The 26,026-nt window shown below is 42.6% G+C and overlaps 1 protein-coding gene across 3 annotated transcripts; it reads right to left on the bottom strand.

Moving 5' to 3' along the window:
• Nucleotides 1-1,051: 1,051 nt before the first annotated feature.
• Nucleotides 1,052-25,784, bottom strand: MXD1 (MAX dimerization protein 1). 3 transcript variants are annotated; one of them, XR_006960316.1, is made up of 7 exons: nt 25,502-25,774; nt 24,657-24,756; nt 19,755-19,784; nt 4,963-5,077; nt 3,229-3,388; nt 2,753-2,995; nt 1,052-2,411 (listed from the first exon to the last, which is right to left on the bottom strand). XR_006960316.1 is itself a non-coding variant. In XM_047069496.1 (6 exons), the coding sequence occupies exons 1-6, from the start codon at nt 25,572-25,574 to the stop codon at nt 2,808-2,810; spliced, it is 663 nt and encodes a 220-aa protein (XP_046925452.1). In that variant the 5' UTR covers nt 25,575-25,784; the 3' UTR covers nt 1,052-2,807. The 3 variants fall into 3 exon arrangements, 2 of the variants coding, with proteins under 2 accessions (XP_046925452.1, XP_046925451.1); XM_047069496.1 differs by having other exon boundaries at nt 1,052-2,992; nt 25,502-25,784; XM_047069495.1 differs by having other exon boundaries at nt 1,052-2,995.
• Between the last annotated feature and the right edge of the window lie 242 nt (nt 25,785-26,026).

Below are 26,026 nucleotides of genomic sequence, written 5' to 3'. Positions count from 1 at the left end.
TTCAGTTTTTAAAAATCAATTTTACATAAAAATATGCATGTGCCTATATTTACACACATCTATATTTACGTACAATTGTCAAAGTTTTAAAGGCTGGGGTTTATATCTTTGCCCATTCCCCTCCCCCCAACAACCCTAATAGAAAGGTTTTTCATTTTGCTTAAAAAAACCAAAACAACCAAAAAGACTTTATAGCTCTTAACAGTCACGCTGGTGGATCAGTGAATGAGAGGGTAGGTTGGCAAATGAGGGCTGCCGATCACCCGCGTAGGGAAGAGGATTAGCTGCCTTGGGCTGAGTTTGCTGGTCCTGAATTTACAGTTTTGGTTAGAGGCCTATCTGGCACGCCGATTCGGTCTACCTCAAGCTTTGAAAAGTAATGTCTAACCCTGGTGTCAGTTTATCACAAGTGCATTAAAAATAGATCAAATTCCACATTTCTATATGCAATCAAATTGAAAAGGACCAGACAGTGCAAAGGTCAAATAATTACTGTTTTATATTGGGACAGTACATTTCAACCAAAAGACAAAAATGCAGTTTAACTTAAACACAGAAAATAATGGCATCTCTCAGATGCCTTATTTTGAAATCAAACAAATACACAAATTCTGTTCCCCTCCCTCCCCCGATGCAAGCCCACAAGCTTTGCCCAAAGTCTTGAGTTTTCGATGCCTTAAGGCATCTGGCATCTTGGACTTGTGAGGCGCTTGAATGTAGCAATTAAAATGCTTGAGAGGTCTCGTGAATGGCATTCGAAAGGGACCTCAAAGTGCAGATACATCTTTTCAAACATGTTACAGGCTGAGCTGGCTCTTTCAACACTATCACTCTGCTTAAATTCAGGAAGCAGGCTTTAAAAATGCAAAAGGCATACAAGTTGTATTTCAGTGCAAATCTTCAGCTGGTCATTGGAAAAGATTCCAATTAAAAAAAAAATCCTTTGTGTCACCTGCCCCTCCCCCCACCCAAAGCTGAAATGAAAAAAAAAACAAACAGAAAACAAAAAAAGAATGACAGATGAGTTTGGAAGCATTTAGGAATCGACTACTTCCGATTAAAATTTTTTTAATAGAGAATCATTAAAATGAAAAAACAAAAGTAATCTTTGTTTGGCCCGCTCTTCACGTGCAGAATGAGCTTCCTTGTGGAGCACGTTTGAACTCTGAGTTGTGTGGAAGGCGGAGGCGCTGGAGGCATGGTGAGGCTGGGAGGGGGCCAGAGACCGCAGGCGGCGGGGAGCGCTGGGCGGCTGCCCGCCCCCCCCACCCCTCCGCCGGCTGGTGCAGCCTTGGAGCCCTTAGGTTGCAGTGCGTCTGTGGATTTTAGGAATGTTCTCGTCACTTTGTGACACACACTCTGTTTCAGCGTCACAGGGTTTACAAATGGTTCAAATTCAATGAAAAAGACTCGTCAGAGGTGGAAAACCTCGACGTCAAAAATATGAATGCAAAAATATTAAGGGGAACGAACCAATTTTGTAGATACCTACATACAAAGTTTCTAGAACATCTATAAAAGCACAAAGTCATAAGAATTTGTTTTCCATTACATTAGTTTATATAAAATGAATAAATAGTATTTATAGATTTAATGTGTCTTATGTACATATACATGTGCTCTGTTTTAGCTTAAATAAAAATGCTACAAAGTGGGAGACCACTTAAGGGGGAAATCATAACCAAAAAGAAAGATCAGCCTTTTAAACTAGCAACCCAAAAGCCTCCATTAAGAAGATTCTGGGCGTATCCAAAAATAAGGAGAGGAATTCTAATAACACTGTACCCTCCCCTCCTGTTCACCTGCAACAGAGTAGAAATGTGGACTTTTCCTTTCACTGATGATGGACACTAGCTCAGCTAGTGCCAAAGCTCAGTTATTGCTGAAAGTTAGATAGGAAAATAGATTAGAATTGGACCAAGTGTCACTTATTTGGGGGTGAAAAAAAGGCATAATCGCTTTGTGTTAAGTGGGAAATGGAGATCTCATTTATCTCTGAGGTAGGAAAAAAAAATGTTCCAGAGACAAGTAGCATAACAAACTTGGAGGGGAAAACGGGTCTTGGGACAGCAGTGGACGGCGCGGCCCAGAGCACATCGCAGAGATTGTACCGTCTGGTGGGTGGGAACGAGCGCCGCTGGAGCTCTGATAAAGCTGTGCAGCCCCAGAGACCTGCCATCAAGATGTCCATTCTAAAGTGAGAAGTACTGCTCCCATCCACACGCGGGTCACGGGTCGCGGGTCGGGGAAGCAGCGCAGGGTGTGTGTGAGGGGGTGTTTTCTGGAGGTATTCCTGACTCCTCACGGGGGGTGAGGTCCACAGTTAAGTGCTCTTAAACGCCGCTTTCAAAGCTTGCTTTGGAGTTCTGAGATCAGGATCTCGACTTTAAAAGTTTGTTTCCTTCAGGTTCCTAAGCACAAGACACATTCGGACATTTCTGCTAGGTGAGTAACATAGCCAGAAAACTCTAAGAAAGGTTTGCTAGACTACACGGGGATGGTAAGGAAGAGGGGGAAACTGCTGAGATGTGAAAGTTGCTTATTCGGTCTAAGAATTCTTGGGTGCTTCAAATTGATTGGAATGTACAGTCTCTCGGATGAATTTTTAGGGACAGAGAGAGAAGCTAGTGGATGCAATCAGAAACCCACAATCCTAAGCACTTCCGCGAGAACGTTTACAAAGCTGAGTTTGGTAGAGGTGGTACACGGAAGCTTACGTGCAGGGGGGCTGTGGGCGGGTCCAATACACTACCTAAGCCCGTCCGCCGAGAGAACCATCGGGAGGCAGCCGAGGAGACCACGCTCTCTTAGAGGCCCAGACACGTCTTGTGATTGTCCTGGAGCTTTATCCTCTTCATGCTGGAGCTGGAGTAGCCCTCGTCACTGCCGAGGCTCTGCATGCTTCCCCGCTCGTCGGAATCGCTCACGCTGCTGCTGCTCCAGTCCAGGTCCCCCGTGAGATAGTCTGTGCTTTCAACGTCCACGTCGATTTCTTCTGTGGGGAGGACAAGAGACACTGGTGAAGCCATGCTTCTGAAAGCTCAGGCCAGAAATCCGAGCCAGCCCCGCCAGGCCCTTCTCTGGACCTGGTGCCTAAGTGCAAACAGGAAAGAGGGACTTGTTACCGGATGTCACGTTACTCAACGAGTCTAAGTCACCCGTGGGCTCCGAGTTCCTCCCCTGCGCTGCCTGGGCCGGGTCGGGGGACACGCAGGGTGGGGGGCTCACCCCTGTCGGAGTCTGAGCGCTCAGAGGAGACAGTGGAGCCGATGCTGTCCATCCGTATCCTCTCGATGCCCAGCTTCTCCAGCTGCCGCTTCAGGTGTCGCTGTTCTCGCTGAAGCTGGTCTATTTGGTGAATGGCTTTTCTGTCACAATCTTCAAGTTTCTGCAAGCCAAAGGGGTAGCTGTTGGAGCTCATGGGCAGATTTCAAAATTGGCAATGACTCCGCATCTTCCCCTCTCGCACTGAGCTGTGTGTCAGCCTTTCCCCAAAGCCATTTGGGGTCACTTATCTAGCTTCTCACAGGGCAGGAAACTGGCCAGTGACTCCTGCCTTCGTCTAACCTCTTCCGTATTGACTCAGCCGCGGGTACCTGCACTGTCGGGGCCCTGGGGATGGGCACGGCCGGCAGCCCCCCCCCCCTTGGCTGGGGGGATGCCCTGACCGCCTCTCTGAGCTGGGGCGCTGCGTGCAGCGGCAGCCGTGAGGCGCTGCCATTTACAAGTACGGGTATTCAGCTACACATTCCGATTAGAGAAACACTTTGAGTCGTGCCAAATCCCAATTAACTTCTGTTTGTGTCCTGATTCCAAACGGTCCAACGTAAGAGCTTAAACACGTTTCTGTAGACCACTTGTTTTTACAAGTCTGTTTAACTGTAGTTATTTTGCTCTGAATAGAGGTTCTTCCCCGCCCCCCACAATTGTCATGTATACAGGCCTCTAACCACAACCAAAGTGACATTTGTCCAATAGTGACTAAAGGATTACAAAAACATGCTAAACAGTGAGTTTGGCTGTGGCTCTCAGGAGTTTGAATACCCCTCCCCTCCGCTATTCAAGCTCCTACCAAGCAAGGACTCTGTTTCAGACCCTCTGGCAGGTGAGCATAAAGACCTGGTCCCCTCCCTCTAACAACAGAGACCACCACCAAAGTGTCATACAAATCATGGTCAGATGTCAGCTGTGACCAGCGCTGAGAGAGTACACTCTCCAACGATAGGTCCATCTGGGGCAGGAAGCCTGTAAGCAGGGCAGAAGTTTCCCTGAGCTAGTGATACCTATGTTAAGGTCTGAAGGATGACAAGAAGTGAACTGGGTGAAGAAGGGAGGGGAAAGCCTAGCAAGCAGAGGGAACAGCACATACAAAGGCCCTGTGTAGGACAGCACAAGTGCAAAGGGCTGAAAAGGCCTATGGCACAAGACGCTGTACAGGCAGGTAAGGACCAGGTCGGACAGCCTGGGGCGGGCCTGCTGCAGAGTATGTCCTGAGCCACTGAAGAATCTGAAAAAGGGGGACATGTTGATTTGATCTTTCGAAGGATTCTTCTTGGGAAACATGGAGCTTAGCTCAGCAGTGGCCAGAGGGATACAGGGAAGCTTCTCTGGAGTTTACCACAGTAGATGATGGCAGGGTGAAACGGAAGTAAACGAGCCCATGAAATGTTTAGGTCTTAGAGGTGACTTAGACACCGTGGCTACACAGCAAGAGCTAGCAAGGGTGACCCTGGCTTAATCAAATGGACAACTGGATGGGCCATTTAATTTCTGCTACATAGGAGTGAGAAACAGTTGGGGTCTTGGACATGTTGGGTTTGGGATGCCTGGGATTCATCTAAGAGGCAAGGTGGAGGAGTTCAGGGGAAAGGACTGTCCTAGAGATACACGTTTGCTATCCTGCATCAACAGGCAAACCTTTACTGAAGGTTAAGCTGAAAGGAATCCCAAGGATATACCTACCTTTATGTGTAATTTGGCTTTTGTCAATAAACTCAACGTAGTGTGTCGGTTCGATTCAGGTCCAAGTGGCACTAGCCCCTTCAACTTCTCCAGGCACAAGCGAAGATGGGCCCGCCTAGGAAAACAAGGTCACGGTAGCACTAAGATTGAGCGTCCAACTTTGGCTCAGGTCATGATCGCGTGGCTTGTGAGTTCAAGCCCCGCATCAGGCTCTGTGCTAACAGCTCAGAGCCTGGAACCGGCTTCAGATTCTGTGTCCCCCTTTCCTGCTCTGCCTGCCTCCCTCTCCCCCTCTCGCAAAATAAACAAAAAAAAATTTTTTTAAAAGAGTATGAGGTTGCCCAGACCCAGTAATGGCAAATGCCACCAAAAATCTCTGGCCAAACATGTTTGGAAATTGGATAACTCTGGTGAAAGCCACAAAGAAGCAAAAACTCGGGTTTTGTAAAAATGTCTCTATAGTACAAGTGTTAGGGCAGGGACTCCTGTCTACTCTTATGAGGCACATTTACCAGGTTAGTTCCAGTTTTCTGGGTTATGATGTGACCTGACAGAACACGCCAAGGTGAGAATCCTTTCAACCCATATTTCCTCTTTTCCCACTCAGGATCACTAGAACTCTAGCACTGCTATATGGAGTATTTATACATGTGAATGACACATATGGTTATTCATCACAGCTTGCTTTATGCAAAGAACAAAACAACCCAACTCGCCATCAATAGGGAGCTGGTTAAATTATGGTAGGTCTAGACAGTGGGATATGATGTAGCTATGAAAAGCAGCAGAAGGTTTTCTATTTACTATGAGGAAAGAACTCTCAGATATATTGGGAAAAGAACGATATCAAACCATGCATCCAATATGCCATCTGTATATTGGTAAAATGGAAGAAAAATATATTTTTGTTCTCTTATGTGAACATAAAGTCTGGAGTGATCAATAAGAAACTTAGTGGCAGGGAGAGAGAAGTCAGGGAATAGGCAGGGACAAGGGAGTGGATTTTTCCTGAATATATTTTCTGGTTTTTCAACTATGTAAACTGCTATTCAAAAAGTTACTTTTTTTTTTTTTTTTAGATAAGGAAAATGCACATCACTGGCATTGCTACACTAACAGGCACACAGAACGGCTAGAGACAACCACACACAGGTCTTGGAGTGGGCGAAATGGTGCAGCGGGACAGAGGGGAGAAAGCAAGGCCACATGAAGCAGGAACCGCAGTAAGCCACCAGAGAGAACCTTTACTGCAAGCTGGCCAGGAGCACAAGAGTCCCTCCAGTTTTAGAAATTAACACTTCATTGAAACCCTTCTTTGCGCTTTTAGAACCTAGCAGATCCCAAGAATGGGAGAAACGGCCAAAATTCAGAGCTTTTGCTTCAGCCTACTGGGTCCTTAAAGCCTTCACAGACCATTCCAACCCACAGTTGATTCCTCCGCTTTCTGAGCACTTGTTTATACTACTCATCAGGAAGTTCACTGTTCTGCCTGAATTGTTTGGTATTTGGTACTTAACCATTCATTAGAAACTCCTCAGAAAGTTGGACTTCCACTTAATCATTGCTGAGTTACCACAGGGCCTCTCCCTCCCACCTGCTTAATAAATGTTTGCGGAATGGCTCATGTCACCTATTCAACTAGGCTGTAAGCTCCTCGAGGACAGGGTCTGTCTCTACACCTGCACCACCAACAGTGCTTAGGCTCCTGGGGTTTTAAATACATGCCCACTGCCCATACACGACCACTTGGACCAGGGCTCTTGGGAGCCTGCGAGGCTACCCTCCAGTGGAACTGGGAGACAATCTTAAAGCTTAATTTGCCCTCCCCCTCCCCCTCCTTAACATTTTTGAACCTATTAGTGAAAGTTGGGAATGCAGACTAAAAGACGAAAAGTGCTTCAGAAAGCTCTAAGAGCTCAATACACATGAAAATGACCAAGGAAGGCAATTCTCACCCTTCTCATCAAGACTTCAGGATGTTCCCCCCAGGTAGATCTAACGAGTGATGCATCAGACATCCTTTTCTGCCCCCAGCCTCATCTGCTTCCAAGCCTCCTTCCTTGTCTAGCTCTCGAAGGAGCTGTCCTAGATGCTCCAAGGGCCCGCTCAGCCTAAACAAACTGGAGTACAGCCTTCACTCCTGAGCTAGAAGATTTAATGGGACAAAAATGCCTGACTATTTTAGAAGATTTCCACTTGCCCCAAAAACCTGTCCATGTGGAATGGCCACAAGCAAAGACTCACATGAGAGGTTTGCTCCTCCCTCTACTACATGAGGGGAAAAAAGCAGAACCTGTGTGCAAAATGTCCGTGTTCACCTTGAATGATATCTTCCTCAAAAAGAGCCATGAAAACAGGTCATATTAGAAACACCATGAGAAAGTAGAACTAGTCACTTACACAATTACCCAACTTATTTCTCCCAAAGTTTATAGACTAATTGTCAAGTTAGGAAAAAAGTTTAAAAATTAAAATTAGATTTAGACATTTTTCAGCTTGCTTGTTATCTGCAAAGACTTCATGATTCAGAACAGGGTCCTATTAGTCATTTTATGATGTGGGTTTATCTACAAATATGAGTATGTAAATTTTTTAGGAAGTTTGTCTACTGATAAAAATAAAATAATAAAGTCATCTTTCCATGCATCGTCATTTCTAGTTACACAAGGAGTCTGGCCCAGGAAGTGTAATTTTCACTACCCAAATGTGGGTTTTCCAAAGAACGCTTCCAGTTGTGAAACTAGAAATAAGCCATCTGATAATTCAAGCTAAGGGTAATACATGTTCATTCAGTGTTCTCTGGCCTGGTTCTATGAAAATAAGACCAGAGCCTTTTCTGGATTTTTGTCCCGATCCAGAGCCAACTTCTGTCTTTGGCAGTGCCTGCCTTGGCCTCCTCCGGCGCCGCCTCGCTGCTCCAGCCCGATGGCTGCCCTGCCCACCTGCCACCTGCCTGCAGACATCCACAGGCTGGAACCTAGGCCAATGCAGGGAAGGGGTGAGGTCTACGGGGGCGGTCTCAATTCTATCACATAGTCGTGAAAGTCAATTCCTGAACCAGATAAGCAAGCAAATAGCCCCTCTGCGGCTCCTTGACCCTGAGACGCACACGCGCACCCTGGGATCTGGAATCCCTCAGCCAAGTCTGACAGTACCCATGAAGCACGAGATCCAAAGCAAGTAACACAAACACCCGTCTCAGCTCTCCTCCCCAATCCTGACTGTTCCCCTGCCCGGGACTCTGGTCCTCCAGGAGGGGCTTAATGTCCTGCTCTGGACCTGGTCTAACTCCCCTTTGGGGAACCAGTAGAGGTTCTGCCACATGGACTTAACAGGAAGCCACTCGATACTCCTGTCTGATCCCTACTTAGACCTTCTCTCATCCCATCTTCTTCAGCCAGTCCTCCTCCTGTTGCCAAGAGCTGCCTACCAGCCTCCCACCCCAGCACAAGAGGGCTGTGCCAGGTCCTGGCTCCCTCCTGCTCCCAGCTGCCTCTTCTGTTTACGTTGATCCAACTGCTTTGTACCTAGGTCACGAACTTTGACAAACTTCATGTGCTGACTCTTCAGAAATATCGCTTTAATTACTCTGAATGGACTGATATACCTTTGGTCTATGGTAGCATAAAGAGGCCAATCTTTGATCTGAGCTATAATCACTAAAGCTCAGAATCAAGTGTGCCCTATAACTAGGGATAACTAAGTTAGATCAAATTATAGCTTTTCTTCAGTAAGGTTTTGAAAAGGATCTCAATTTCCGTTTTTGTTTTTAGTTATTTTAGTATTCTGAATAGATCAGTCACTACACAACCGAGTGTTAGTGTCATATGTAAGAGTAAGGGTTTAGGATCCCGGCTTTTTCACTCACTCCCTGTGTGACCTTCAGCAGATAACAACTTTCCTCAGCAGCAGATAGAGGATGGCCACACCTGAGAGGGCCAGTGTATTAATGGAGACAAGGTATGGAAGCCCCTGGCCAGGGTCTGACAGGAGTGCTCTCTAGCTGGTAGCAGTTATTCTTTCAATCCTAGCTTCCTCTGTAGACTGATAATTACCAGGAACAAACAGATACTTATAGCACTATAATTCCTTTTAAAATCAATAGTTAACTCAAAGTGTCTCACTAGGTAGATAGAGGCTATCTGGTAAAATCCAATTCTTCCTTAAAGAAAAGCTATCTTTTGTCATTAAAGAAATTTAATGGAAAATGTTAACCTATTTTCTATGGAAATACAGAGCTTGCTTATGCTAAAGGTACTATTTTTTACATTTAAAAAATCAGCAAGGACAGAGAAGGAAACCATCAACAAATCTTAAAGGCAACCTACAGAAAATGGAAGATATTTGCAAATACCATATCTGATAAAGGCTTAGTATCCAAAATATATAAAGAACTGATACAACACGCCAAAAATAAATAATCCAATTAAAAGTGGGCAGAAGACATGGACATTTCTCCAAAGAAGACATACAGATGGCTGACAGACATATGAAAAGATGCTCAACATCACTCATCATCAGGGAAATGCAAATCAAAACCACAAGGAGAGGTCACCTCACACCTGTCAGAATAGCTAAAATAAACAGAAACAAGTGTTGACAAGGGTGTGGAGAAAAAGAAACCCTATTACGCTGTTGGTGGAATGCAATCTGGTGCAGCCACTGTGGAAAACAGTATGGAGCTTCCTCAAAAAGTTAAAAATAGAACTGCCCTATGGTCCAGTAGTCGCACTACTGGATATTTACCCCCAAAATAAACACGAATTCAAAGGGATGGACACATCCCTATGTTTACAGCAGCATTATTTACAATAGCCAAATGATAGAAGCAGCCCAAGTGGCCATCAAGAGATGAATGGATAAAGAAAACGTGGTGTGTGTGTGTGTGTGTGTATATATATATATACATATACACACACACACATACACAGTATTATTCAGCCATAGAAAAGAATGAAATCTTGTCATTTTCGATGACACAGATGGGGCTAGAGAGTATTATCCTAAGTGAAATAAGTCAGAGAAAGACAAATACCATATGATCTCATTCACATGTGGAATTTGAAACAAAACAAACGCGTGAAGAAAAAAAAAAACAAAAAGAAGAAGAAGAGACAAACCAAGAACCAGGCTCTGAACTCTAGAAACAAAGTTGTGGTTACCAGAGGAGAGGTGGATTGGGGGATGGGTGAAACAGGTGAAGGGGATTAAAGAGGGCACTTATGATGAGCACTGAGTAAAGAATTGTTGAATCACTATATTACACACCTGAAACTAATATAACACTGTATGTTAACTATGCTGGAATAAAAATAAAAATAAGCAAGGATCTTATAAAGCTAATTCATGTGAAAGGAAAGACTCTTTCATGGCCACACATCATGTAGAGGCCTGGATAGAAGGGACCCAAAGGTTGGGAGGGAAGTGTCTGAAGCGTACCCACTCCTCTCCCAGCTACAGCAGCACCGCAACAGCCAAAGGAAAATACAGGGGCAAATACTGACCTTGGAAATGCAAGCACATCTCTGAATGTGCTATCTACATTCAAAGAACCTAAAATATCTCCCATACAATAGCAAGAAGAAAGGATAGCATATTTAGGAATAAACTTAAAACAGCTTCAGAAGGAGGTCTAGGAAGGAAACCATGAAACTTTGCTGAGAGATCTAAGAAAATCTAAATGGAAAAAAGCACATTTCCAGATACGAAACCTAAAAGTAAAAATGTCAATGTTACCCAGTTTGTCTACAAATTTAACATAATTCCAAGAAAAAAAAAATCCCAACAGTGTTCTTAATGCTGGGAAATTAAACTTTATCTAGAAGAATAAATGTGTGAGGGATTACCAACTTTTTGAAAAAGAAGAAGAATGAGGAGGGATGTGCTGTACCAGATCTTAAACTGTATTATAAAGCTTCAATAATTAAAAAAAAAAAACACAGTATACACTAAAACAGGAATAGATATACAAATCAAGTGCACAGAGTAAAAAATTCCCAGAAATAAACCTAAGAATAGGTATGAATTGAACCTATAACAGAGAGAACAGTGCAGGTCCTTGGGAAAAGAATGGATTATTCAGAAAATAGGAGAGTGGGGAGATTAACATCAAAATCCATTCCAAATATATTAAAGATTTAAATACAAAATATATTTGGTCGGGGCGCCTGGGTGGCTCAGTCGGTTAAACATCCGACTTCAGCTCAGGTCATGATCTCATAGTCCGTGAGTTCAAGCCCCGCATCGGGTTCTGTGCTGTCAGTTCAGAGCCTGGAGCCTGCTTCAGATTCCGAGTCTCCCTCTCCCTCACTCACGCTCTGCCTCTATCAAAAAATGAATAAACGTTAAAAAAAATTTTTTTTTAATAAATAAATAAAATATATTTGGATACCACAATTTCTGTTGTCAGTTTTCCTTAACTCTGTTCGGCCATGACTTATGGGAAACTAAATATCCAAGTGAAAAGAAGTCATTAACGAAGAGGCACTACCTCCTACTGGAGCTTTGGCACAGACAGAGGGCATCTGGGCTAGGTGGTGTGCCCTTAGCTCTGAATGCAGCTCTTTTTATTTCTGCCTCCAGACTTCAGCTTCCTCAATTCTATCCGGGTCTCTCTCCCTCTCGGGCCAGCAGATTTGTAAACTGGGGAATAAATGAGAAAAGACTAAGACTATAGGTGGACTGTGCTATCTGCAGACAGTGCTCCTAAATTTGCTGTTATCCCAAAAGTCCTTCCTGACTTGAATGTGATCACGATTGGGAATGGTATCAAATCAGGCACATGTCTGTGTTGTGAGGGAGGCACGGTTATCAGAGATTACTTTTTTAACTGAAGGTATAACTGAACACTCTCCTTTCACAGTAAAGCGCAGAAAACAAAGATGACTTAGGTCAGAGCAGAGTGTACGGCTAGGCAGCCAGTGAAAAGGGTAGATAAGTAAATAAGTTCATTGGTGGAAATCTAGAGACACGCACCTGGCTCTCTCATTCATTTACTCCAACAGCGTTTCCAAAGGATTACTATGCACTGCTACTTGGTGCTGGGATATGATGTCGAGTTAGACCAAGTCCTGGCCTTTGAAGCTGCTTAAAATTTAGTTGGGGATCAAACACGTAAACATATTATTGCAGAATTATTGATCTGAGCTACCTTCAGACCATGACAAATAGCAGCTCCCACTGAAAGTTCTAGAACAGGGTCCTCTTGGCCCTCTACCAAACCTATTCTTTGCCCTCACCCATATCTTGTTTGACTTAACTTCTTCGCAAAGGTTGTCAAGCTTTCATAGACTATCATCCCCTGTCTTCCCCTTTCCAAATTGATCACCTTCATTTCTTCACTCATTCTTACACTGCAGTCCTCCTATGTATCTGACTATTCTTTCATTATCAAATAATGGAAAAGACCAAGACTTTATCTCCTGTTAACCCACTGGAGCCTAGAAATAACAATGCATCTGCAGGTGCTGATCCAAGAGTAGAAACTGGTATCTTAGGCAATTCATGCCCCTTCTCTTTGAGAAAAACCCCACTTAAACACAATACACTGGACCTCAATGAGGACTACTTTTCATCAAAATTGGACTGGATTTTTTTTAAGGTTTATTTATTTTGAGAGAGAGAGCGTGCAGGCGTGCAAGCAGGAGAGGGGCAGAGAGCAAGGGAGACAGAATCTTAAGCAGGCTCTGCACCATCAGCATGGAGCCCGACGTGGGGCTCGAACTCATGAACTGTGAGATCATGACCTGCGCTGAAATCAAGAGTTGGATGCGTAACTGTGACTGAGCCACCCAAGCGCCCCTGGGCTTCAGATTCTTAACCGAAGAAGAAGAAAAAATACACCAAACGATAAACAATAGCCTATTTAACGCTGAAATTTCACCATCTTATTTCCTATCTTTGTGTAGGTACAGATCCAGCCAATTAAATAGCTTCATAAATCCTACAGGATAATTGGGGGTTGAATAAAAATTTCAGAGATGGTACATATAAGCTATATAGTGACAAAAACAGGTTTAGTATAGAGTAAGAAGAAACAAATAATCTTAAGGGGTCAAAAATTAGACCCTAAAAGTGATTCTATGTCACAAGAGATACTAACTTTCTCCAGGTTTGGGGTTGAGAAAGAACCTCGCCAGGTTAAACGAAAAGTCCACGTGAAGACCACAGGTCATGCTTTAAGGTAAAAAAGTATTCGCCTTCTTTCCCTAAACTGATCCCTTTATAAATAATTGCCCAAAGCATCATTATTACCAACTTAACTGGAGCCTTAGAAGGTTTTGAAGTTTTCTCATAATTGTGAAAGTAATCCTTGTTAAAAACACAAAGGTAGTTATATGTGCTATAGCTATATGGGAGCATGGCGGTTACATTTTAAAGCTATAAAATCATTTCTCTACTAAAAGTATGAAATACATAAGTATATTCATTAATATTTCCTTTCTGGAGCCCAATTTTAAAAACATCCAAGTACATATTATAGTCAGTACTTGCTATAGCTCTCTTACCCTTTGACTATTAATGACTATGACAAAAAGGTCAGTGAATACTGCCAGTACTCCAGTAGGCACTGAATAATCAGCATACGTCTCTTCGCCCAAGTTCTTCCAAGGGCAGATGCCATCTATTCAAGAGGTATAGTCCAAGAAAGAAAGATTCTAGTGGTACAAATCTGGGGGCTCCTCCACACCATCAACACAGACCAGATTTGTACACTGATAACTACATCCCTTCTTTGTAATAACCGGGCCATGCCCTTAGCCCCATGTGGCAACAAAGCAATGTGGATTTGTTACAACACCCTAGAGTGCAATCTGAATGTGGTCAAGAAAGTTCAGAAGCAGTAAGAATGGTGCAATGCCTACCACAACTTTGGACCCGATGCAAAAGCTACGCCCCTACCCTCTTCTGATATAAGGAGCTTGGCCATTTGCAAAGCCAAAACCCAAAAGAAATAACTATAGGGATCTGCAATCAATTACAATATCCTGCCAGAAGAGACCTGATTGCAATGGTTTCTCATGCCAGACCAGATGCCACTGAAATACTGTTAGACCAAATGAAAATAATAGCTTAGATCAGGCTGCTGAGTCCTCCCCACAGAGCACACACAAAAATCTTTTGTCATGGGCTCAGAAGACTCTAGCAGAGGTAATCTCTCTAGACCAGCTGCCTAATTCCAGCAAGGCCTGCATACGTACCATTCCAGAAAAATGAGTGTCTATTATTAAAGAAGATACCAGAGCCTTCTTTGGGTGGGGGAAGGGGGGAGTCCATTCTAGCACCTGACTCCTGACCCACTGGCTGCAGCTTATATACATTCCCTCAGTTTCCATTTGCTGAAATGCTACTGAAAGGCATTCAGACTAGAGGAATTCCCAGCTAAGAGAAGGAAATACAATTATCATCAACAAAGCCAAATAATAACAACGAAAGATTCAAAGATTTCCTATATTCCAACAAGAATTAATTAGCAATTACATTGGGAATCCAGTAGTGATCTAAAAATGTGTAGGGGCTTCAGGGTGGCTCAGTCTGTTAAGCATTTGACTCTGGATTTTGGCTCAGATGATGATCTCGTGGTTCGTGAGATCGAGCCCCATATTGGGTTCTTTGCTGAGAGTGTGGAGCCTGCTTGGGATTCTCTCCCCTCTCCCTCTCTGCCCCTCCCTCACTCACACACAGGCTCGCTCTCTCAAAATAAATAAATAAAAGTTAAAAAACATAAATGCAGTAATACCTTTTACAAGAAATATGCAAGGGGCGCCCGGGTGGCTCAGTCAGTTAAGTGTCCGACTTGGGCTCAGGTCATGATCTCACAGTTTGTGGGTTCGAGCCCCATGTTGAGCTCTGTGCGGATAAGCTCAGAGCCTGAGCCTGCTTCAGATTCTGTGTCTCCCTCACTCTCTCTGCCCCTCCCCTGCTCATGCTGTCTCTCTTCCTCAAAAATAAATAAACATTAAAAAAATTAAAGAAAAAAAAAAAGAAATATGCAAGATCTATGGGGAAACACCATAAAACATTAGAGACAGAAAACGGATCTAAATGAAGACACACATCACATCCTGGATGGAAAGAGCTAATATGTGGACGTGAACTTTTAAAGTTAATTTATATTGAAATTATTAAATTTTTTATTTATTTTGAAAATCCCCAAAGAATTTGAAGGATGGGGAGATGGATGGACTATAAAATTCATCAGGAAAAAAAAACAAAAACAAAAAACAAACTAGTGAAAATAGCTAAGATCATGGTAAAATCAAAAAAGAAGGAGGGAAGAGTAGGGATTTGCTTTACCAGATCTTGAAGTGCATGGCAAAACCTCAGTGACTAAAACAATGGACACTGGCACAGGAAGAGCAGATGGCCAGTGGAACAGAAGTAGTCGTCTAGAAACAGACTCAGCAGTAAACAAGAATTTAATATACAATAGAGGCAGCAACTTCAAACAGTGAGAGAAAACAGTGAGAAAATATTCTGTTAAGGGAAATGATAAATTAGAAAATTATGTGATATGCAAAGGGGCAATCTCTTTCATATATATCGTTTACATTATATAATCTCTTCATAAGAAGGAAAAAAACGTCAGAGTAGAAAATTGGGCAAATGTTATTTAACAGGTGATACACACACACACACACACGAAAATTATTTGACTATGCTAATAATGTAAGAAATGCAAACTAAAACAAGTTGTCCGTTTTTGTTTTTTATTTACCAAATTCATAAAGGTCTTAGAGTATCACCTTGTGAAAGTATACAGAAAATACAGCCTATAACTTGCCTGGTGGACAATCCAGCTGTCAACACTAAAAATTAGAACAATGTATATTATTGTTAATTTCACAACTATAAATTTACCCTAAGGAAATAATTATGATATTGGACAGAGATTTATCTACAAGGTGGTTTAAGGAAGTGCTTTTCGTATTAGCAAAATACTGGGAAGAACATAAACAGGGGATTGGTTATACGAGTTATGGCACATCCGTCTGAGGTAAATACTGGCCTTTGCTAAAAGTAATGTTAGAAAAGGAGACTTAAGGACACTGGAAAATATTCATAATGTAGCTTGAAAAGAAGATACAAAATATTTACTATATGATCCCATGTTGATGAAAAAAAGTATACACAAAAGTCTAGATGGATATGGAACTTAGCAGGAGTGTCAGCAGCCGTCAACTGTCCCAAGATCTATTACAGGTGATTTTTATATCTTCCAAAACAACTGTTGAGATACACTTCAAAGTTCACTGGTTTCCTCTGGCTGATAGAATTATGGAGGATATAAATTGCTTTTAGAAAGACTTTCTATATTTCTCAAAATTTTCTAGAAGATTAGTTTTACAAAGAAAAACACCACACACTCAAGGGTGTTTCCTTAGGAGGCCAGAGCCACAAAATTCGTTACGGTTAAGAGAAACACAGGCTAAGGGACAGGCACTCATACCTATAGTGATATTACTGAACCCTCCGCCCCAGGGGTTTCGTCTTCACCCGGTTCTGTGTTCCCAGCACCTAGTACACAGCTTCTTCTAACACCTTCTAATCTAGTGAATGGAAAACACCCCCACCTCCACCATTCTAGAAGGCTTTTATCTTCTCACCAATGCAAAGGTTATCAATATCGTGGTGCTGAGTCTAATAGTCTCATAGTAGAGTCCAAAGGAACACCAAATATAATTATTCAGAATCTCTGAAGTGTCACAGAAAAGGTTTCTGTTTAAAAATCTAACCCAAGTATAATCAACTCTGCAATATCAAAGAGAAAAATAATTCCCATCGTTAGAAGTTCTTTTCCTAAGGTTTTGAGAGACAGGTCAATTTTTTTATGTGACGTTTTAAGGTAAAGAATGGCTAAAGTGTATACGCATGAAGCTAGGTAGGAGTCTTTTACAGGAATCAACCACTAAAACCAGGGAGACTACAAGAGCAACTATTCAACTGACTTCAAAACCGGAAGATTCTTAAGCATCTACACTAATAAGGGGAGAAGAGCCTGATAACTTTGTTCTTCACTTGGACTGCAGCAACCAATGCTTGGTTAAAGAAATTTGAGTCTTTACTTCCTTCTTTTCTGTTCATGTGCTCTAGACTAGAGAAGGAATTGTCAAGACTTTAAAAGACCAAATTCCAGAACAGAAAGGACAATATGGAAACCAGATATCTAACCCTTCAACAAGCAAAAGTTGACTGGTCATACAGAAGCAGTCTGAATTAAAAGCAGCTTGCCCAGTGGTGACTTCCACTCCAGTTTTCCAGATTCTTTGCCTCCAGAGCCTCTTGTGCATACCTCCATCTTAGCACATAGTATACTCACTGAAACGGTCTCTGTGTCTTTCTCGTTAGACAAACTACATTTCTCTAGGATGGGGACCATGCTGATTTAATACCCCAGCATGACCTCATTTAGTACCTAGTATGGAGCACAAGTTCTTGAGACACTGTAGGCAAAAAAGAAATATCCCTGAACTGCTAAAATAAAAGGTCCAAATGACCTTTATTTATGACTGACATCGTGTGACATTCTTGCAGAGGTAAAAGGCATAGAGTTGTAGTAAGTGTAAGAGCCCTGATCCGAAGGGTTAAAATCTTAGTAATAATAAAAATAAGTGGCTAATGGAAATATAAAAAAATAAATGCCTAAGAGGTCGGGAATGGGGGAGGAGAACTGGAAGACTTTTCAGCACAAAGAGTCCCAGTGTCCCCAGTTCACCCAAAGGCATAAAGTTGAGAGAAAATCTAAAGAGGAGAAAGAGAAGCCACATTTGACTACTTTTCCACCTTAAAAGATACTTTTGAGTTCCCAATTCAGGATATGTAAATCCCTAAAGCATAAAGGAAGCTCTGACTTACAACAGTCAGTCATAATCACAGAGAAATTAAAAGGGAAGAAGAGGGCTGAGGAGAGGCAAATGTGCGGTGAGGCACATGCAACCCCTCAACCCCTCAACCCCATGCATGTGCACACACAAAATTCCTCAGTGGAAGAATGCTAAATGTTCACTCTGTTCCAAGATTCTCTTTCCTAGTAAGTCTGGTCTGTCCTTTCACTGACGAAACAGGTCATTCAGATCCTGACTTTCAGAGTCAGACCCCCTCTTCATAGAAGGTTTGCATGAAATAACCATATGTATTTACAGAGCCATTATTACACATCATCATCTTGTTCATGCAGAGCATTGAGAAAGCCACTCAGTCTGAACGGGTAGCCTGTATTTCAAATTGATGGGCGCTCAGAGACCAGAATGAGGCTTGCTCAATGGTTCTCAGCCCTGGCAGCATATGAGAATCACCTGGGGAGCTTTTAAAAATACTAGAGCAGAGTCTCAACACAAACCAATTAAATCAGAATTGCTAGGGGTGAGGTCTGGGCATTGGTTTCTCTCTTTCTTTTAAAAGCTCTACAAAGAATTACCATTAATTCCTCCACCCCCAGCATGGTAAAAGCAAGTGGTTACTTTTTTTTTTTGTAAAGTCTTTATTAGAGATAAAAGATTTGCTTTAAAATACTCCATGGAGAGGGGTGGTTTTGATTATATAAGATTTACAAAATGTTGGTAATTGTTCAAGTTGAGTGATGGACACATAGGACTTGATTACATTATTCATTCTCATGTGTCTGAAAATTTCTCTAAGTTATTTTATAAAATCAGCAGAAATAAAATTTTTCTCCCCAAATATATAAATGCATATATAATGTATTTAACATAAAATACTTTTAAGTTATTTTTTAATTAAAAAAATGTTTTAAATATTATTGACAGAGACAGAGCATGCCAGGGGAGGGGCAGAGAAAGAGGGAGACACAGAATCCAAAGCAGGCTCCAGGCTCTGAGCTGTTAGCACAGAGCCTGATGTGGGGCTTGAACCCATGGACTGTGTGATCATGACCTGAGCTGACGTCGGACATTTAAATGACTGAGCCACCCAGGCGTCCCTAAGTTATTTATTTAATTAATTTATTCGAGAGAAAGAGAGAATGAGAATGAATCTGAAGCGGGCTCTGCATGGACAGCAAAGAGCATGCTGTGGGGCTTGAACTCACAAATTGCGAGATCATGATCCGAAACAAAGGCAGACGCTTAACCAACCGAGCCACCCAGGCGCCCCAAAAATATTTTTAGAAAAACATTAAAATAAAAACTTTGCAAACGACTCTAATGTACGACCAGAGTCAAGAACCAGTAGGCTACATTATTGAAGGTGGGGCAAAGCTGATTTAGAAAATAAAGATTTAAACAAATAGCAAAGAGGCAATCCAGGTGAGAGAGATCAACTCAGGCTCAGCCAGATGGATCCCAGTGAGGGTGGCAGGCCTCCTCTAGTGAATCACCATTTTGTGCTATGCATAGATTTGCCTGAATTTTGGAATCTTTATTCACAACTGTAAATACACACACACATATGTATGTGTATTTATATATATCTGGGTGTGTACATGATTAAAGACAGAACTACCAATTATATTCAGTAGCATGTAATTTTTTTAAAAACACTATTTGTGAAACACTGCTCATGACCTAAAATGCTTTGGCCTGTGAAACAGTCACCAGGAAAGGCACTCCTCAGGAGAAGCAGGTTGCAGGAGTGAGGGGGTGGGGTGTGGTCTATTGGAACCTGCAAGCCCTTCATCTACCTAAGTGATTTATGGGCAGTGCTGCTTAGACGGCCTGAGTAAACTCTCGTATCAGGTGCTATTTGTGGGAAAAGACAAGAAAAGCAACCAAGTCTCAACGAACAGAGTATACATCAAAATGGCCCCTATCCCACCCGCAAAATCCCCAACTCACCTATTCTTCTCCATTTCATTGTGAGTTGATCTGAAAGAGGGAACAAGAAGAAAAGAGTAAGATTCTTCCTGTCTTAAAGGACTACTTCAACACCAGAACAATTCTTTAATTTCTTTCTCTCCAAAGTTGGTAGTAGAGAAAACTGACAAAGGGAGAAAAACTCGGTGGGCTCTGCTAAAGAAATTAGTCCCTCTGAGGGGTTAAATGTAAATATCTAAAATAGAGTTCAAGGAGAAGGGACAAACTTAAGAGGTGTGCAATCCCTGGTGGAAATAACAGGAGTCTCTACGTACAAAGAGGAAAGCAGTTGCCCAATGGAATACGAATTCGAGTTATAGAACACCCGAAGCTTTCAGGCTGCAGTTACAACATTGGAGGTGGAGCCCCCTCCTAGTCCTGCAGTTTTTCCTAGGTGGGGTATATACGCCAAAACTTCATGCTAAGTTGTTTGACAAGAGGACACAATTTTAAATGGATAAAAATAGTACCTCTTCCCTCAACCTTTCTACTCCCTGACGTAATTATTTGATCACGTACAACCCAACAAACGCTACTGATGACTAGCTACCAAATGATTTCAGGAAGGGGCTTCTAAAACTCAGCTCAACATAAAGATGGCACAGACTGGTTAAAGCAACAGTTAGGGTGAAATCTGAAGTCCAGTTTTGTCACTGACCAGTACTGTAGAAGAAATAACATTCTTTACTATCTTGTCCTTGGTTAACCCTTCTGTAAAATGGGAGTAAAAATTACTGTCAATTATCTACTGAACATGCATGGATCAATGAGGTAGCAACTGTAAAAGTGATTAGAGAGCTTTGGACGAAAGCTGTGGTGAATGTGAAATACCATTATTAATGTGTTTATAGCTGACCTTGAATATAAGGTCTGGTCTAAGAATTTATGGACAGGTTTACACAGAAATCCCGAGAAGCCAGTCAACATGGCCACTTCAGTGTTATCCTTACACAACTCCTCCCTAACTAATCATAAGCTTGAGGAACCTCCCAGCATTATAAAGGAGCTGAATCTTGACCTTTCTTAATGGAAACTCTCTGGAATCTAACCAGTTCAGGAGATAACACCCTGGCTCAGGACATGAATTCTATGTGGCCACAATCAGAACCTTACTGGGCCTACAGAGAACTTCTCACAGTAATCACGGAGAAACAGGACCTCCACGAATACTCAGCCACTCATTTGTATCAGGTGGGCAACCACCACCAAGTTCATTCACACCAGAGAAGGGGAGCAGGGTGTACATGTGGGTTTGCAGCCTTGGGAAGAGAAATTTTCAATCTAGCACTAAAACTTCTCTTCCACAAGGATCTGGGACACCAATTTTTATTCACGAAGAAAACCAAGAAAATAACGACAACATTTTAAGTTTTAGAATATTTGTTTTCTAGATAAAGGACCTCACAATTAGTTGCCTTAAAAGATTTACACTGATTCACCTGGTTTTCCCTCTGCCTTCTTCAGTTACATTTTTCTGAAGGTTTACTTCCTGCAACGGCCAGCAGGATATCATAGTTAACAAGAGTCAGGCCTGCACCTCAAACCTTTGGCTTTAAAGCACGTGGCATTTTAGTTTTAACAGGGAATAACAAGTTCAAAGTCTGACAGATTTTTTAAAGTATATAACAGCAGCTGGTCAGGATTTCCCTGTTTAACTATAGACAAGGACCATCCCAGGACAGTGGTAGAGAAGGGTGAATATTTGAAAATAGAATCTCTGATTACAGAAAATAGCACACAGGGCACTCTTACCAAAAATTTCTGGATTTTTTGAAGATACAAATAAGAAAAATTCTGAATCCCCCAAGAGAAACTTTTTAACAAATTCCATAGGAAGTACAACTCCTTCCAAACTTTGAACAGTTTTTGAAACTACAGATCTTATTCGATTACTTAAGAGTATTGAACGCATCATGGTTTTTACAAGGGGACTTCTATTTAATGGCTACAGCAATACTGAAGTGCATTTGGGTGACTGGAACGGAGTGTCTTTAATAAAAGTAAGCCTTTCAAAAATCCTCAGTCCAGAGATTGCTTGCCAACTCTGTTAATGGGTAAACATTTTTAATTAAAGCATTATAAGAACACATAGATACCTTGCGTCAAGATTATTTTTCATGTGATTATTGAAGATGTTTGATAACTCTGAAATCACTGGTAAAGGTCAAATGTCACCATTAAAAATATATTCTAACAAAAAGATAACTAAGCCAGACTACAGAGTGTATGAGAATAGGAAAAAGTCCTTGGGTTCAAAGACTCCACATCAGCTCAGCTATATGGCCATGGTTGCGTAAAAGAGCTAGGTGGCAGGTGTGAACTTCCTCTTTCACATGAATGCCAAAGCCTGCTTGACCAATTTAACAAAATATACCTTTAAAAACTCTGGATTTCAATTCTAAATAATTAGTAACTCATTTCAAAAATCAGTAGGAAAGAAAAAAAAAAAAAAGAAAAAGATTCCACCTCCCTATATTCCAGTAGTTCTCTGGATGATTCTGAAACAATCAATATTCAAAATTTCAAAATTTCATTTGGTTTTATTTCATTAAAGTTTTTTTTAATCTTTATTTTTGAGAGAGAGAGAGAGAGAGAGAGAGAGAGAGTAAGTGGGGGAGGAACAGAGAGAGGGAGACACAGAATCCAAAGCAGGCTTCAGGCTCTGAGCTGTCGGCACAGAGCCCGATGCGAGGCTTGAACTCACAAACTGTGAGATCATGACCTGAGCTGAAGTCGGACACTTAACCAACTGAGCCACCCAGGCGCCCCATTTGGTTTTGTTTTTTAAACAAGCAACTAGAGAAACTGGATTAAGATATGCATTTTCAGTTCCCAAGAAGCTGGATATGTGGCTAAATCTTTTTTTTTTTTTTAATTGTCCTAGAAAAAAGTAGCCCCCTGACTCTACAAGCAACGAGCACAACATTTCAACCTGAATTAACAAGAATACACTGTTATCCAGTGGTTATGTAAACCAGAAGTAATCTCTCCATAGCCCTCACCTCAGTTCAAAATCCTGACCATACATGGCCTTGGATAGAAGTCGAATTCAAATCAAGGGGTCAAACTGCATTCTCTGGGGAGATGTCTCACTGCTCAGGAAGGGTCATTCTAAACAGGGCATGAAGGAAGTGATCACATTTAAAACAACCTGCTCTTGCTTCACATCTGCTTGGTGCCATCTCCAGGTTTAATCATGGTTTCTCAGAGATCCCTGCACCACTGAGGGTATTACACTAATTCATGATTAGTCAAGAATATGGGAAACATGTGATAACCATGGAAAGCAAACCAAGCTCATTAAAAGAAAAGAGCTTTTCCAAAACAGAAGTTACAGCTATTTCTTCAATAATAACGCTGGATATTAAAGAGAACGAATCTGTTTCTTGGCTTGCAATTCTTAACTATCATTTTTCTTTCTTAATCACCTTTTGGGACCGGCCTCCTTCTCTTTCAACAACATCATATTCCTCTCCCCACCACTGAACCTCCTCCAACTTTCCTGTGAAACTTAGGGAAAAAGAAAGTGCTAAGGATTAAACCTTGACTATTAGTGTGGACATCCTCCCAAATTACCGGTGGATAAGCATAAAAGCAACAAATGGACTACATTTTTGAAGAAAAACAAACCAAAAGCCTTCAAAGTTCTTCCAAAAGTTTAAAAATAATGTAACAAAATGCAAGACAGCTGAATTGTTTTATACCGCTGCACAATACAAATCAGTATTAACATTCTTCTTAAAAGCCCTTAGGACCCACATGCAGATCTACTGGGCACCACCTTCAGGTAATGTGAAAGATGGGAGGGAAAGGAAAAACCATAGGGGTAGTTAATTACCAGGTGCATCCTTCACCTGCCTTCCTATTCAGGAGCTCAGCACATGTATGCTGCTCGCATCCTGTGTTTTTACCAACAATGGGGTGAATCAAGGACAGAAGCAACAGCAAGAACAAGTTTTAGGTTTAAGTGGTCTGTATTATGCCACAGAGGCTAATCAAATACAGTTACTTGCAGGGAGTTATTCATGACAACGGGAGAGGAATAAGGATTCTAAATCAGTGATGAAGATGTGAATGACTTAATTTACTGGAATGAAAAGTGTAATTAAACAGATCTAGAAGATTTCCTAGCTAACATATTTTAAGGGGAAAGAGAGGAAAAAAGGGGGCAGTATCATTAATAAGAAAAACTATATTCAGGGCTTTAATGTGACTTCACTGGACATTAACCACATACTCCCCAGAGAGATTCACAGATTTTTTTTAAGAACTATAAGGCTAACCTAAAAGGACTGTGGCATATTAATATTTTAATATTATTCGTTCTTCCATCACCAAAAAGGCAGGCTCCAACGTCAACCATTCCTCTTTGCCATTATAAATAGATGTTGACAGATTATCAGACAAATAACTGCATTTAATTTACATGTTGAATATGAAATCCTACCACCTATGATAAATCAGATACTTTAACATGTTTATAAAATCTTCACTATGAAAAGTAAAAGAAATGGATAATATCCAGCATTTTCAATTACAGAAAACTTGCCCTGAATCTGCAACTTCTGAAGGCAAAATACGGTTACCGTTAACTAATCCCACTGGAAGTTTCCAAAAATGTTTGTTCCAAAAGGGAAGAAAAGCAAAATTAATTTTAAAAGTTCATAAAGAAATGTAAAACATTTCCATTACTCTTTTCAGTCCGCTCAACCCAAACAGAAGGGCTGCTTCCTCCAATGGCTTAAGACCATGTGTGCCTTACTGAATCATGATTGCTACTTAATGTATTTACAGAGTTATAATCACAACAGGCAACTTCCATTCTGCAGTTTGTGTCACCTGCAGTATAATCTAAAAGAGAAACAGAAATATTTACCAAATTACCTGCTACTGCTGTTATTCTTCTTGGATTTGTTCCTCCGTTTTAAGGCATCTCTGTCCTTGTTATTGTATGGTAACATGGAGGCATAACCATGTTCAGCTTCTAGAAAACCGAAGGATCCAGTTAATGAATGAGCCTAGAACATTCAATACTCTCTCCCCTCCACAGCATTTCCTTTTTAAATTTTATTTTTCAATACAAGAATATCGTGGAAAGAAATAAACGAAGCAAAGTGGAATTCTTAGAACAATGATTGTTTTTTTAAAATTGTGTGAATACCCTCAGTTCGGAGCAGGTGTAAGGAGCATTCCAGCTGCTCATTGTTGAGGAAGACACGGCAAGTCGCTAAGCTCGTGGTGCCTGGGTTTCCCACTGGCAAAGTCCAGCAGGTTGGTGTGTTTTAAGTGGGACCAGCCTCAGGCGAAGGTGCAGGGCAAACACCCGGAGCCCAGAGGGCGGGGAAGGGGGCGCGTAAGGCAGGCTCTGCTCCTCCGGCTGGGGGACGGGACGCCAGGCCCACTCGGGGGCCGGTCGGGACGAGCCCCGGTGAGGTAAACCAAGGGCCTGGCCGAGGGGACCCCGGGCACCCCATTCGCTTCGGGGTGGGGACGGAGCTCGGGACCCCGGGGGGCAGCGGCCCCTTTTCCACCTCCATTCATCGCCTTTGGGGCAGCAGTGGCCTCCCTTCGGACCGCGCGTGGGGAGAGCTGGAGGGGTTGGGAGCGCTCGCGGTCGCGCTCTCCGCGCTTCCAACCACCCCCAGAGCGGCTGGGAGCCCCTACCCGCGGCGGGGCCCCTCAAAGCCCCCGGCCCCGGCTCGGGACGGACCCCTCCCATCCCCGTGCACCTCTCTCCCGCCGCTCCAGGTAGTCGGCCGCCTCTAGCAGCATCTGGATGTTCATCCGAACCGCCGCCGCCATTCTGCACCGGGGGCCGGAGCCGCGGGACCAACCCCCACTGCCCACGGGCTCGCCGCCGCCGCCGGACACCCGCACCCTGCTGTGGACCCCGCAGAGCAGGGTTGAGAAAGCCTCTTTGGCGACCGCGCTCGCCGGAAGGGGGAGGGGGGCCGGTGAGCTGGGCACCGCCAACACCGTGACAGAACCCGAAGAAGAGCAGCAGCCGCCACCGCCGCGGAGTGTTTATCTCCGACTCACCATCCCCCCGCCCCCAGCCCCTTCTCTTGACAGGCCCGCTTCGGCTGCGTTCCTCATTGGGCACCCTAGAGAATGCCCCGCCCCTGGCCTTGTCCGATTGGGGAAAAACATTACGGCCCCTCCCCCTAGAGTCCGCTCCTCTCTCTGGTTGGCTGCGCTTGACAAGGCCCGGGCTCCACCCCCTCTTTCCAATTGGTGACAGGATTCGCAACTCC

This window comes from Lynx rufus, unplaced genomic scaffold, assembly GCF_022079265.1.
Source record: "Lynx rufus isolate CCGP_SWC_20201006 ecotype Redwood Valley unplaced genomic scaffold, mLynRuf1.p SCAF_8, whole genome shotgun sequence".
In the NCBI taxonomy this organism is placed as follows: domain Eukaryota; kingdom Metazoa; phylum Chordata; class Mammalia; order Carnivora; family Felidae; genus Lynx; species Lynx rufus.
The sequence above is the reverse complement of the archived record's forward strand: the minus strand, read 5'-3'. Positions and strand labels throughout refer to the sequence as shown.

Coding starts and splice junctions, on each gene's coding strand:
- MXD1 (XM_047069495.1), bottom strand. CDS start 25,574: ATGGCGGCGGCGGTTCGGATGAACATCCAGATGCTGCTAGAGGCGGCC. Junction 5,078..19,754: donor AATGAAATGGAGAAGAATAG/GTGAGTTGGGGA, acceptor TTGTTTTCCTAG/GCGGGCCCATCTTCGCTTGT. Junction 3,389..4,962: donor AAGCCAAATTACACATAAAG/GTAGGTATATCC, acceptor TTTGGCTTGCAG/AAACTTGAAGATTGTGACAG.